The sequence below is a fragment of the Abramis brama genome (genome assembly GCF_963993115.1).
Source record: "Abramis brama genome assembly, chromosome: 1".
In the NCBI taxonomy this organism is placed as follows: domain Eukaryota; kingdom Metazoa; phylum Chordata; class Actinopteri; order Cypriniformes; family Leuciscidae; genus Abramis; species Abramis brama.
The window spans coordinates 33,729,375-33,742,295 of NC_139963.1; the positions used below are offsets into that span (position 1 = coordinate 33,729,375).

Consider the following 12,921-nt stretch of genomic DNA (forward strand, 5'->3'; position numbering starts at 1 on the left):
CATAAAGCACAAACAAGTAAACAAAGCACAGGACAAATTATTTCTGAGGGCGTATAATTTCAAGTTGACCCAGGATGCATTTTGGTTCTCCGAATTACAGTTAAACATGAATGAAAAACAAGAATAATATTACACAGGGTTAGCTGAATAAGTGCAGTAGACTAAAACAAATAGCAACATGTCCACAGGTGTCAACAGGCTTCAGCCCTGATCAGCTGCATTGACCTCAAACCAAATTCAAATATTTTAATATTTTATGCTAATGTTTATGCTGCTATATCTACCTGAATATCGTGAGACTCAAAGAAGCTTCGAGCCTTTATATATAATTTGCATATAAACATGTACAAGTGTGAACTTGTGTGTTGTCACTTGGTTGCAAAAACGATGGCGAGAAGGATCTAATTGCAGCAGTATCAAAGTTTATTAAACAAACACCAAAGTCCCTTTCAAGGAAAGTCTGTTCACTCGGCGTCCATATTTGCAAGGCCTCCAGGCAGCTATTTCAGGCATTTAAATAATTCACAATTAAATAACATATTTCAAATCAGCAACAAAATCTGACATGAACTGCCCCATAGCTGTTTGTGCTCAAATAGCGCTAAAAAAGCTTATTTTTCAGGCTAGGCAAGACGATGTGCATGTGCAGTCCTAATCGCGAGTCTCCGGTTTCTATGGGAACCGGAGCCTCTTACAGCAGCTGCAGTGATTTAATGACTTTACCAATCAGCGATTGGCTCTTTTACTTAGAAGCGACGTATTCCGCCATATTGCACGTTGCAGTTTCTCCCATTCATAAGTGATATAATAATCTATAGTCTTTGCAAACACTCAGAAAACTAGGAACTAGAAAACAGAACAACTGGTGTAAGCGTGACGAGAACTGACAGAAACACAGGGCTTAAATACACAGGTAAATGAACAACAGGTGTAGTCTAAAACATAAACAAATCAATGAGAAAGCATAGCAATGAACTAAAAACTAGGACACAGAACTTTACACATATAGCAAACCCAGACAATCCCTTACATGTTGATTACTGTCAGAAATCAAATGTAAACTATTAAATTGCTTTTCGTTAACTGAAATAAAGCTGAAATAAAATATAAATATTAGATTAAAAAAAAACTTAAATTAAACTTAAATGAAAATGTTGCCTCATGGCAACAAACTGAAATAGAATAGGTTTGAGTTAAAATGACAAAAAATTTCATTTAAAAATAAATTCAAGATAAATAGAAATATTAAAAACCAACGAATAAAATGACAAAAGTACATAACCAAAATCACTAAAACGTAAATTAAAATGAAAACTGAAAATATAAAACAAAAGCTAATTTAAAATATTATTAAATACTACAATAGTATGTCACTAAAATAACACTAATGTGTATGCAATTAATGTGAGCTGGGGTCTGGGTGAAGCAAAGGGGTGCTGGGGCTCTGTGTAAAATGTAAAAGAAAAGAAAACTATTTTTATAATGTATTTTTGGGTCAGACAAAGTTGAAAAGAGCTTTACAAATAAATCTGAAATTAATTAACAGTGTTTCTCAACAATGTTTTTTACATCAACTATTAATATTGGGGAAAAATAGACCAACTTGGTATATCAACTTGATACAAAGTAAAACATTTTCAGATAATATTTTAATAATCGGGTTTGCTTTCAGTACAGTGACAATATATTTCATTTGATAATATTGTTTATGATAAATGGATCTTTACATTTTGCAAAAGTAAGTGAAAAAATATTGAGTATCCTGTAAAAAGAGCCTAAAGCCTGACACTGCAGAAGACATGAAATGTGTAATAGCAGCCTATCTTACTATGGATATAATGAATACAGCTGCGATGCAATATTATATAACATCTCTAAAGGAATGCCCGAAGATAAGCTACAACTGTGGAGTCCTTGTGTGAAACTGGCTAAAAGTGAACACAGTCCATTCCAAGGGCTTAAATATTAACTTTGACATGTAGCCATACTTCTCAAACAGTGTTTATATAGAACACTTCCTAATGATCTTTATGTGCGAATGGGTTTTTGTCTATCATTTACATTTAGATCTGCACCATATTAGAGTCATTTTCATTACCTGCAGAGTTTCTTCTTTGTCAGATGTGCTTGTATCAAGTGTATTTTCAATTATTGTTGCCACATTCTAGCTGCTACATATTCTACATATTCTTAAAAAGGGCAAGAAATAAATCTGTCATCACACATTATGCAAATGAATAGATATTTGCATGCACTGCTGATAATGAATAATACTGTAATGATACTCTGTAAGTGGGTTTGGAACCAGGAATTTATGAAACGGGTGAAAAGCCGGAATTCCCTTACACACCCATAGTGAAGGTGATTTTGACGGACATGTGTGGAACATTATGTGAACACAATTCAGCAGCGAGACCTGTGCTGCCAGATTTGAAGTATACCGTAGTGTATTTATCCTTGTGGGTTTCTTAGCATTCCTCTGCCAGGATGGGCCTGCTTTGGAACTCAACACACATAATTCAAAGTTGTAACGATGAGCTTGTGTGCAATTAGCCATCGTGTAGTAGACTTTTTATTGGTGGGGTGTACAAATGACCGTTCATTCTCCTCCTGGGGAGAGTCTAGTCTGTGATAAATGTGTATGGACTATGGGGTGTGTACTGCATTGCACTGAGCATTTCTCTCAGTGCAAGGTGCATTATCCAAACATGGGTGGAGAGACCAAAGTATTTTAAATATGTAGTTTTGAGCTATCAACCAAAATAGACTGCCCTACCTGACAGTTTAACAATAAAGCATGAGTCTCATATCAAGGATTTCTTAAAATCCTCCACTAATAGGCAAACCAGTATAACATTTGATTAAAACATGAAAAACCAAGTCACTTATATTACATTACCATATAAATTTATAAAACAAATGTAGAAATTACATTCATCAATCTGTTTATTTCTAATGAAAGAGGAGTGTCGGTTTTTCCGGGTGTGAAGATTTAAGGTTCAATGGCAGGAGTGTCAGCACCTGCTTTGTTAAATACACAACTGCATTTTCTAGTCGCTAAAGGTGTGTCGCGCAGTTTCTCTTTGCAATATGTCCCAAAAAATGCACCTAGAAACCATAAGATGCAAATATGCTAACCATCCGCTGAGGTATGTTAAGACATTGTTGGTGACAACATGGCTTTACAACTTTTGTCTCTGAAGGGGATACGCTTTACAGTCGTAAAATCTTGCATTACACCTGTTTTTCTTTCAGATAAAGGTGACACTTGGGTTCATAGCCTTATTACTTATCCTCCCTTTCTTTAGGCCAAAGAGGAACATTTACAAAACCACTGAAAATGCTGTTTCAGTGAGAGGAGAAAGGTCATTACTTTAAATGTTCTGTTTCAGCTAAAACAGTAATTCACCATGTAAATGCTTTAGTCTGTCTGAATTTGTTCCAGTTGGATGATTCAGTTTGTGAAGTTGGTCGAACAGACCTAGAGGTGAGACAGAAGTGACGCTCTGCATGTATTTCATCCTTAAAACAGTCTTTGTGTCACGTACACTTGGACAGATAGAGACTGTAGCTTTGAGACTGCACATGTAAACGTACTTATTTATTGACATTGCGATTAATGTCACTCCAAACATATTATTTCTCTGCATTATTCACCTTTTGGAACGGGCAAAAGAGGTACATTGTCCATTGTCAGCAGTGATGCACAAAGCACAGAAGTCACTTTCAAACCAAGTAGAGTTTTATTGGTTAACGTGGGGAAAACTTGAACCTGATGCGAAATTTCCAGTCATGTAAATTCCAATTGAAATGACTGGATATCACCCATGAAATTTCACCAAGCAACAGTAAATGTGACCGCACCTTTAGGGTTCAAGTTTTGTTTGGTTATCGTATTGTTATCATATCGTATCATATAGTATCATATAATTTTGCATCGTTGGGTTATCGTTACCAGTACAAGTTCTACTACAAACTAAAGATTCTCTTTAAAGGGGTCATATAATGGTACATGCACTTTTACAAGTTGATTGTACTGAAATGTGTGTTGGCAGTGCCTGTACACAGCCATCATAAAATGATAAAAATCCATCCAGTGTTTTTTTTTTAAATCTTCTTATATGTTTCCCCTATCTCAAATCAAGCCGTTCGATTTTGTGACGTCACACGGTCGGACGCCCCTCCCACGATTGTTGATTGACAGCAGCGTTTCAACACAGACCCGCCCTCGCTCGTGAGCAAGCTGTCAATCATAGTCCGCGTGGACCGGCGCGGTCATTGTTGATACGCTGGAGCACTGTCTATGAGCAGAATGGCGTCTGTGGTGTTCTGTTCTTGAGTGTAATAAGGAACACAGCAGTCACTTTGATGTTCCTAAATCCGAACCGCTGAAGACGCAGTGGCTGAGTTTGTTTTTGAAGGGAATATTCCCCACGATCAACGTCAATGCTTTCATGTTTGCGCGAATCATTTCACACACCAGACTGCTTTACAAACGAGGGTCAGTAAAGCTGGTTTTGCTAAGAAGCTGCTCCTGAAAAAAGGATCAGTACCAACTATTCGTGTTCCTGCTGAACCTCCAGTAGAAGAAGTGAGTGTAACATTTTATTAACCTTTATATTAATTACGGCATGTTTTCTATGTACGATGTTCTCAATATAATTCATAATTTATGATGAACAATGCGTTATGGTTATTGTGTTATTATTAAAAACGGTGTACGCACAGAACAGAGGGGCGGGGAGAGCAAAGCTCATTATCATTTAAAGACACATGCACTTAAACGGCGTGCTGAAAACAGAGCTGTTTTTGACCAGGTAAAATTAGTGTTTTCTTACAATACTAATGAGAATTTTTAATTAAAGTATATTACAAACTTTTAATTTAGACCCTAAAGAATCATATTAGCTTGTACAAAAATGGCATTATATGACCCCTTTAAACTGTGTTTTAGGTATCTCAGTACTACATTTCCATGCTGTTGGGGAACTCTTTCGGGCATACAGAGCAAGTCCAGCCTCAGAGAATGGCTGAATCCTCCCTGAGACTGTGGACAAAGCAGGAAGCCAAGGCTCAGTGAGTTTGAAAACCCCCCAAAGACCCTTTGACACACAAAACTGCTGTGTTGCAGCAATCCTGTTATGGCCCAGCCACAGTTCAGCAAACCAGACTGGCCATGGCCTCAAATCCCCAGCAGAAAATCTCAACAGAGCAATAATTTTCAGCCACCATTGGCTAATCACTCTATTTATCCCTTCAGAATTTGCTATTGTTTTTGTCTTTGTTGAATGTCAAAATGCCTGATTAGAAAATGTACAGGTGAAAGTGGCTATGTCAGTGTAACAAGTATGTATAAAAGAGTCATGGAGTGGCATTGACACATAGTACTGGTGACAACCACACCCAGGTCAAGAATGAGATTCAGAACGAACCTGCTTGGCTGGGTCTGATGACAGACGGTGCAGCCCCACCTACATTCTACAACGGGGAGGGTCTGAGAAAACCAGCCAATCCTGCCTGGGCCCAGCCATTTCATTTATTTAGAAAGAGTGTTAAACATGCTTTTTAAGAAGCCATAAGTGTTCTGTGACCAATATGATGTGTTATTGAAAATGTCACTTTAGGGAGTCTGCTGTCGAAAGCTGTAATTCCTCTCTGCTTGCTTAAGACGGACAAGGAACATTGCCTTTCAGATAAGGAGGAATGTTGACAGAATGACTGTGAACGGGCAGTTATGTGCACTGATCTACTATGTTATCTAAAAACACGCTGCCACACCCTTTCTGTCACTCTCTCTGTCTCTTTACGCCGCACATGATCTCATTCAAAGTATGTCAAGCATTGTAGTCACCATGGCACTGAACTTCATGTAGTGACTCTTTTCTTTCCAAGGCAGGATGTCAATATCGCTTACTCTCAGACCTGCTGAAATGATGCACAGCAGTGTGTAAACTTACTGATTAAGTGCCAGTCATCTGCAACTTGTGACACACTTTAAATACTGAGTATAAGTAATGTAAAGTATGTATGCCAGGAGTCTGGAGGATGACATGGCTAACTGCACTGACGTCTCACTAAAGTTGTCTCAGCAATTAGCCTGTAGATGTGCGCTTCCCTGCGTTACCAAACTTCACCACTAGGGGGAGACTTGGAAAAGATGCATCAGGTACTAACACCTCGAAATTTTGCACCATCATTTAGAAAACTAAATATACAAAAATATGCTTGTTTGAAGCTAAATAAGATCAATTTAAAGACAATTTTGCGATCATTTACCATCTTATTCTGGGATAATGTATGATGGCCAGTAAACAGAACTGAATAATTTTTACTTGAAGCAAAAGACTCATAGCAATCTCTTTTAAAATAGTATTTTACAATACATGGTAAAACCGTAGTTAAGAGAATACCATATCATACTAAATTATTGTTTCTACAATAAAATAGTGGTAACTTGATACAGTCACCAGTGTCCTCCTCATAGACAGATTCAACAGCCTCTTATTTTTAACCACTGTGGTTAAATAGTGGCAAGAAAGGCCAAACAGAATTCGATTTGCAAATAGATGCGAGAAAGAACATAGAACAGAATTCTGCATGCAAATTACACTGATCTGGAATGTAAAAAATTCTTTCAATGTTGGCCAAAGGGAAATTTTCCGATTTTAGTTTTGTTAATAAATTTATAATAAATTTAAATTTAAACTAAATTTTTCTAAAGAGCAACAACAAACAGAGTTTTAATTTGACCAGGAGTGTTGCTTTGATTCATATCAACTTATTCAAGCTTCTTTACACTATTTGAGTCCTTGGCCTCTATTAATTTATTATGATTGTACATTAGTAACAATAACTGCAATAGGTGAAAGTGAATACCATGGTAAATGTGCGTAACGGTTTTTACTATATCAGAGTTTCTCAAGAAAAAAGACAGCAAATCCTATTTCGTTAAGACTTGATGAATTTACAGTCACACACAAATCACTCTCCTTACTTCCCTGGTTCATATGTACCGGTAGGCCGAAGGAGGAGTTAGTGTCCTTTATAAGTTTGTCACACAAAAGGTGACTAAGCAATGACTGTGTACTGTAAGACAGAAAATGGCCTCATGGCAGAACTAGTTCTAAAGCACAAAACAATGTGGGACTAGTTGATTTTTTTTTTTTTTTTTCATCATATAATTTTTCATTTTATACCCATGATCCTTCTTGCATGTAAAAAGTATTGCAGTTTCCTTTACTGAGGGCCTACTGGTTTTGAGTTCTAATTAATTACAAAGAGTGATGGGTTATGCACCAAAAGAACAAATGTAGACAGGTTTTGATTTGACTTACGTATGACGCTACAGGGACAGATATTGGTGTTACAAACAAATGTCTATGTGAGGAAATTGGAAACCCTTCTGGTGTTTAGGCTGCAGTGCAGCGATCTCTTAGAACAGGTCAACAGCCGCACTATTCATCTCAATTACCTGAAGCTGAACGGTCATTGGCTTTACCTCATTTTGACTGCACATAGGCCTAGACAAAGTTTATCTCTGTATTAACCAATCAAAGCTTAGTTACCTGATGCCCTAAAATGCTCTCTAGGTAGACAGCTCATGGTTCTTGAGAGGCAGCCAGAGACTCACACATCCTAGTATAACCTACATACACATACATTAGCCTACCTGTAGTTTGGCAAAGTCAAAGTAATGTGACCAGAGGGCTGTCGACAAGATGTAGATTTTTGTAACAGACGACCAGGTCAGCATGAAAACCACGTGTTTTACAGATTAGAAACTGGCATAGTTGAGTCTCTCTCTCTCTCTCTCTCTCTCTCTCTCTCTCTCTCTCTCCCCTCTGGCAGTTGCTGTATCATTGATTTAATGCTGAATGAACGCTGACTCTTGAGCGAAGCTGCATGCGCGAGCCACAAGCATGACATGAAATCGCGGTGATGTGTCTGGTGGTCATATTTGGAGGAGGCAGCATATAATTCCGTTTCCAGAGCAGGCTATTTCAACCTTAACGTTTGAGTTGGATGCAATGTCCTATCTGAACCCCGGGGGAAGACAGCTCGAGCGTTTTGATGGACTTTCGCTCATTTACTGGTAAGAATTGAATTTGGTTTTAGAGTTTTGCATGCTCTCTATTATTTTCCACCTTCCCATTGACATCAAATTAAACTCTAAACTTTACAAGTATTCATGTCAACGACTTAAGTTTCTAACTGTGTATATGTGACAAGTAAAGATCAGCATTATTAATGAAGAGCATGTAGTACGCTACATACAGTAGGCTACTGTTCACACTATGTTCTTGACGACGAGGTTTCGCTATTTCCACAAAGTAAAGGTAGCCGTGAGCATTTTAAAACATATTCCCGGATTAACAAAGATTAGGTTGGCTACAGATTTGTGGCATTGACATTTTTTGAGTAATGATAATAGATATTTTGGACAGTCTCTTCAAAAACTGAGGCGTCAAGTTCGTGCGCAATGTCTGTAATAGCCTGTAATAATTAAACAAAAAAGTAGGCTACTACTGACAAAAACGTGTTGCGTTTATATAGCCTATACAGATGATGTTATACGTATCTTCATCTTCTTTTAGACCAGGGTTTTTTTTATGCCAAGGACCCCAAAGATAATGATCCCTTTGCGAGAGAACCTGCAGCCGGTTATTATAGGCTATAAAGGCAGATTTATATTTTCATATAGGCTCATTTGTACTGAAAACTCTTTTTGTACGGAAAATATTAAGCCTTATATAATAAAGCCAATATGTTGTTATAGCTAAATTAAATAATTGTGGTAAATAACTGATATTATCAGTGTAATAAAGCAAAAGAGACGATGAAAACAATATCTGGATAATGTTTTCTATGTAGCCTATATTTTCTACCCACTAAAAATAATGTAAAATGTTAAAACTTTTAAAAATGACTTATTACATTTAAAAACCGGGGCTGATAAAAGATTAGTGATTAAAAATGGATTTAATCTAATGATTTCAACAAATGTTTTGGAATGCATATGAACAGTATTAAACATATTTAATCAATTTCTTAAGCTAACACGATAACTTACAGTCCTAAAATTACATTTAGGTAAATTGTCTTTTTTTTCCTCTCAGATTTTTCGTGGATGCCCAAGCAACTCCTTGAGCCTTCATGGGGTTCCCGGACCCCAGTTTGAGAACAGTATATGGCAGGGTTTTTTTTGTTTGTTTACATCTAAGGCATTACCCAAATGTAGAGGTTAAGTAAGGTGAACACACACTCTGAAAGGTTTTAACACTGTTTGTGATTGTCAGCAGCCTTCAAGTTCAAATGAAAGTCAGTAGTTGCATCACCAGTATCAGGCATCATAGCAGGTGTGTGATTGACAGGTGGAAACATTCTTGAATATTCTACTGACGGCACATTCATTTAATATTATAGCCATGAAATATAGGAATAGCTGGTTGTGTAGCCTACCTGAGAATGAATCTGCCCAGTGACGTGCTAAATTTAGAGTTTGGTGACCGGTACTTTAGTGATGACCTGAAGAAACAGTCTGAACAACTGAAGCATGTTGTTTGCAGAAAGAATAATATAAATGTAACAAAATATATTCTTTTAAATATAACAAAAGCTGCATGATATTATAACAGAAGTGCAAGTACATCCTTTGATTTTCAAGCTTATTTTTCTCAAGATACTACAGTTGTCTTTTTTTATTTTATTCTCTTTTGATGTTGTTTAATTGTACATTGAATGAGTACTTTAACTTGAAGAAAAGAAGTCTGTATTTTGATCTTTTTCATTTATTTTTGTCACTTTTCATCACTTTTTCATCAATAACTACTTATTCTATGCTAAAATCGATGCTAAAACCTTGAATAGAATTTCTACTTGAGCAAATGTACGTGTAAATAGTCGATCTGATCATGGACATGGTGTCCGAGTCTCAGCATTGTGTCCATGTGAGCGCTGTAAACCCAAACACATGTCCTGTCACCTGAACTCTTATACACTAATAAGAAATTAACCTTAATGGCTTTAAGATACTATCAGTGTGTTTGATGCTATCAGCTCAACCTCACGAATGTGATGACTTTGTATACCAATAGATTTACCTTTAATCAATCAGTGCATATAGTGTTTCACAAACAGGGCACTGTGTCCTCGTGATCTCAACGTTGTGGATTTGCGCTGATGTTACACTATGAACATTACTGCGTTTCTATTGGCTTTGAATTCCTTATTTGAAACAAATATAAACCAATGCATGTGGTGTACAACATCATGCTTCTGGTTCGTGTCTTTGTACAGACGATGTATGAGGCTTCAGAGAAGTTTTTGCAGCATTTATCTCATAGCAAGCATAGAAGTTTTGGATCTGTATAAAAGTTTTACAGGAAAGGGCTCCCTCTACCAGCCTGCGTCTTTTTCAGCGTAACTGCAGGAATCTGTGATTTATGTCAATGTCTGTGGATTAAATGCTCGACAGCATTATAATAGCACACTATGTGCCTGCTACAGTATACATAAATGAATGAAGCTAGACACAAATAAGGGGTCATTAAGAGTTCAGTGCGATGTTTAAATGCAGTGTAATCAAATGAAATATGTGCAATTAATGAGTAGAATCATTTGTATTGGATGCAAACTTTGATTATACAACAGACACAGTCAGCTAACACCTAAAACACAGTTATATTTTTAAAACATTATTTTAAAGCCTCGATTTTATACTTTGACAACACATCCTATAGCAAATTTTTTTCTGCATGGTTGTTTTTTATTGATTTAGTTTTTGCATGTTTTTCGCTAATAACCATTATCAATGGTTGAATCAACATCATAATTTTGCCGACTTTGCTGTTTTGTTATCTTGTTTGTCACAGTCCTGCCTAATAATGAGGTCTTGTTAACCGGTCTGTTGCGTCAGCTTTGTTGTGATTTATTGATTTCTACGCTATTTGCAACACTGTTATAGAGTCATAAAAAGAAAAAAAAAAACAGGCATGTTTTTACATTAGTTGACTTGCAAAGAGTCAGCTTTTGTACTTACCAGAAAAAGAACATATACATTATGGTGCACCTATACGTAATATTGACAGTTCATACACCTTATTGTCATTAAAAGTTTATCTGTCATATTATGTCCATCGCACCATCGCACACCTGCAGGTGATGGTGCGTGGGGAAAAAAGACCATATAAGCAGGTCAAAAAATCGACAAAAAACAAGGAACTCCCGCACACTATCAGTACTTGCAAAAATGAGTATCAAAATTTTATTAGCAACGTTTCGGTCATGATGATGTGGTGTTAATTATGTATTCAGTCACTGAGCCTAATTGGTTACAAATGGATCTTTACATTGATTGGGCATGTGATTATTTTAAATGGGATTGAGTTTGAATATGTATATGCCTGATGAAGGTCGTGAGACCAATTCATTTTGATACTCATTTGCAAGTACTGATAGTGTGCGGGAGTTCCTTGTTTTTTGTAGATTTTGTCGGTTTAAAATATTCTGTGAATATGTGAATTTTTCTCTTCTCTGATTTGATCAAAAATTAGACCATTAATAGACTTGTTGGCCCAAAGCCGTCTCATTAAATTATAATCTCTGTCCTTCCGTAACATGAGAAAAACAATTTCAACAATCCCTTCATGATTGTTCATCCCATTCAGTGTTGTTTTTATGCTGACAGCATCAAGCATGATTAAAAGTGGATAATGATATGTTGTGACATTTTCTGGGATGCGTTTCTGTTTGTTACCTATGGAGGGCAGTCATGGGCCCAGAATGCAGCTGTTGGTAAACAGGTCAGACTGGCCTGTCAGACTGTTTCAGATTAACCCATTTCACCACACTCGGTGGTCCAGCATGGAAACTTGGCTCCTGAGTAAAGCTGCCACTCTCATTTCCCATTCTTCATTACTGCAATGGGTGGCACGTTTACTGAGCTTTTCCTAGATGAGAAACAAGAAGCGGGACTGGCCAAAAACGGTTCGCTGTTGTGATTTCTCAATGTGGACTGGATTATCCGATAATCTGATAACAACCCACTGTGCAGATTTGGTGATTAAACTTCTGATGCAATGGGTAGTTGCTATGGCTGCTGGAAGGAGAAGGGATAGTGTTCGTATGTGTATTGTGGTGGTGCATAAATGTATTTGCATACAGAGACATGAATGCATTTTTTTCTTTTGAGGGGCTGACATGATGTGCTTTTTCGATGTCCTCTGAGTGTAAATGCTCTTTTATAATATAGATTTGTTATTCAAACATTGTTTGAACAAACATTGCTCGAACAAATATTAAAAAAATTACAACGATTTATCCAACTACAACAAGTGAAATTTTAAAGTTTATTGAAAACTAAATCCTAAAATGAAGACAAACACGTTTTTAACAAAACTATGAACAAATCCAAGAATTTATTTAGAAATACAAGAAATCCTAATGTATTTATTTAGTAAGTAATGTGTTTTATATTATGTAAGTATTTTGTTTTTGAGGACTCTTGAAAGTGTGAAATGCATTTATATTTGTCCTGTCTGATGTCTTTCACGCCACAGCTCAGGATTTTAGGACTGTGTGATTTCATCAGTCAATCACTATAAGCCAACAAGCAAAGATGACATATCATATATCATTCAAATTATTATCCATGCAGTTTTCATATTACTTGGGATAATATTAACTATGTAGAATAATCATACTTTTAACTGCCGGATCATTGGAATTAAAATAAAATTGCATTATTTTACATTAAACATTTATCCACACAACATATTAATTGCATTTATCAAATATTTTAACCACAACCATCATTGTGCCTAAAACAAGTATATGATTTTCATCATGGCACTTGTTTGCTCCACCAATATATATGCATGTATTGCATGGTGGATAATGCCAGTCTATTTGTTTACAATTCTT

At 36.4% G+C, this 12,921-nt stretch overlaps 1 protein-coding gene across 2 annotated transcripts in view; it reads left to right on the top strand.

Moving 5' to 3' along the window:
• Window positions 1-7,591: 7,591 nt before the first annotated feature.
• Window positions 7,592-12,921, top strand: part of LOC311069882 (syntaxin-binding protein 4) — a 43,607-nt gene continuing 38,277 nt past the window's right edge. The window contains exon 1 of one of the 2 annotated variants that reach the window (XM_084093412.1): window positions 7,592-8,092. In XM_084093412.1, the coding sequence (XP_083949538.1) occupies window positions 8,028-8,092 (65 nt within the window). In that variant the 5' untranslated portion in view covers window positions 7,592-8,027. The remainder of the gene's footprint in view (window positions 8,093-12,921) is intronic. The other variant, XM_084093410.1, reaches the window with a different exon arrangement.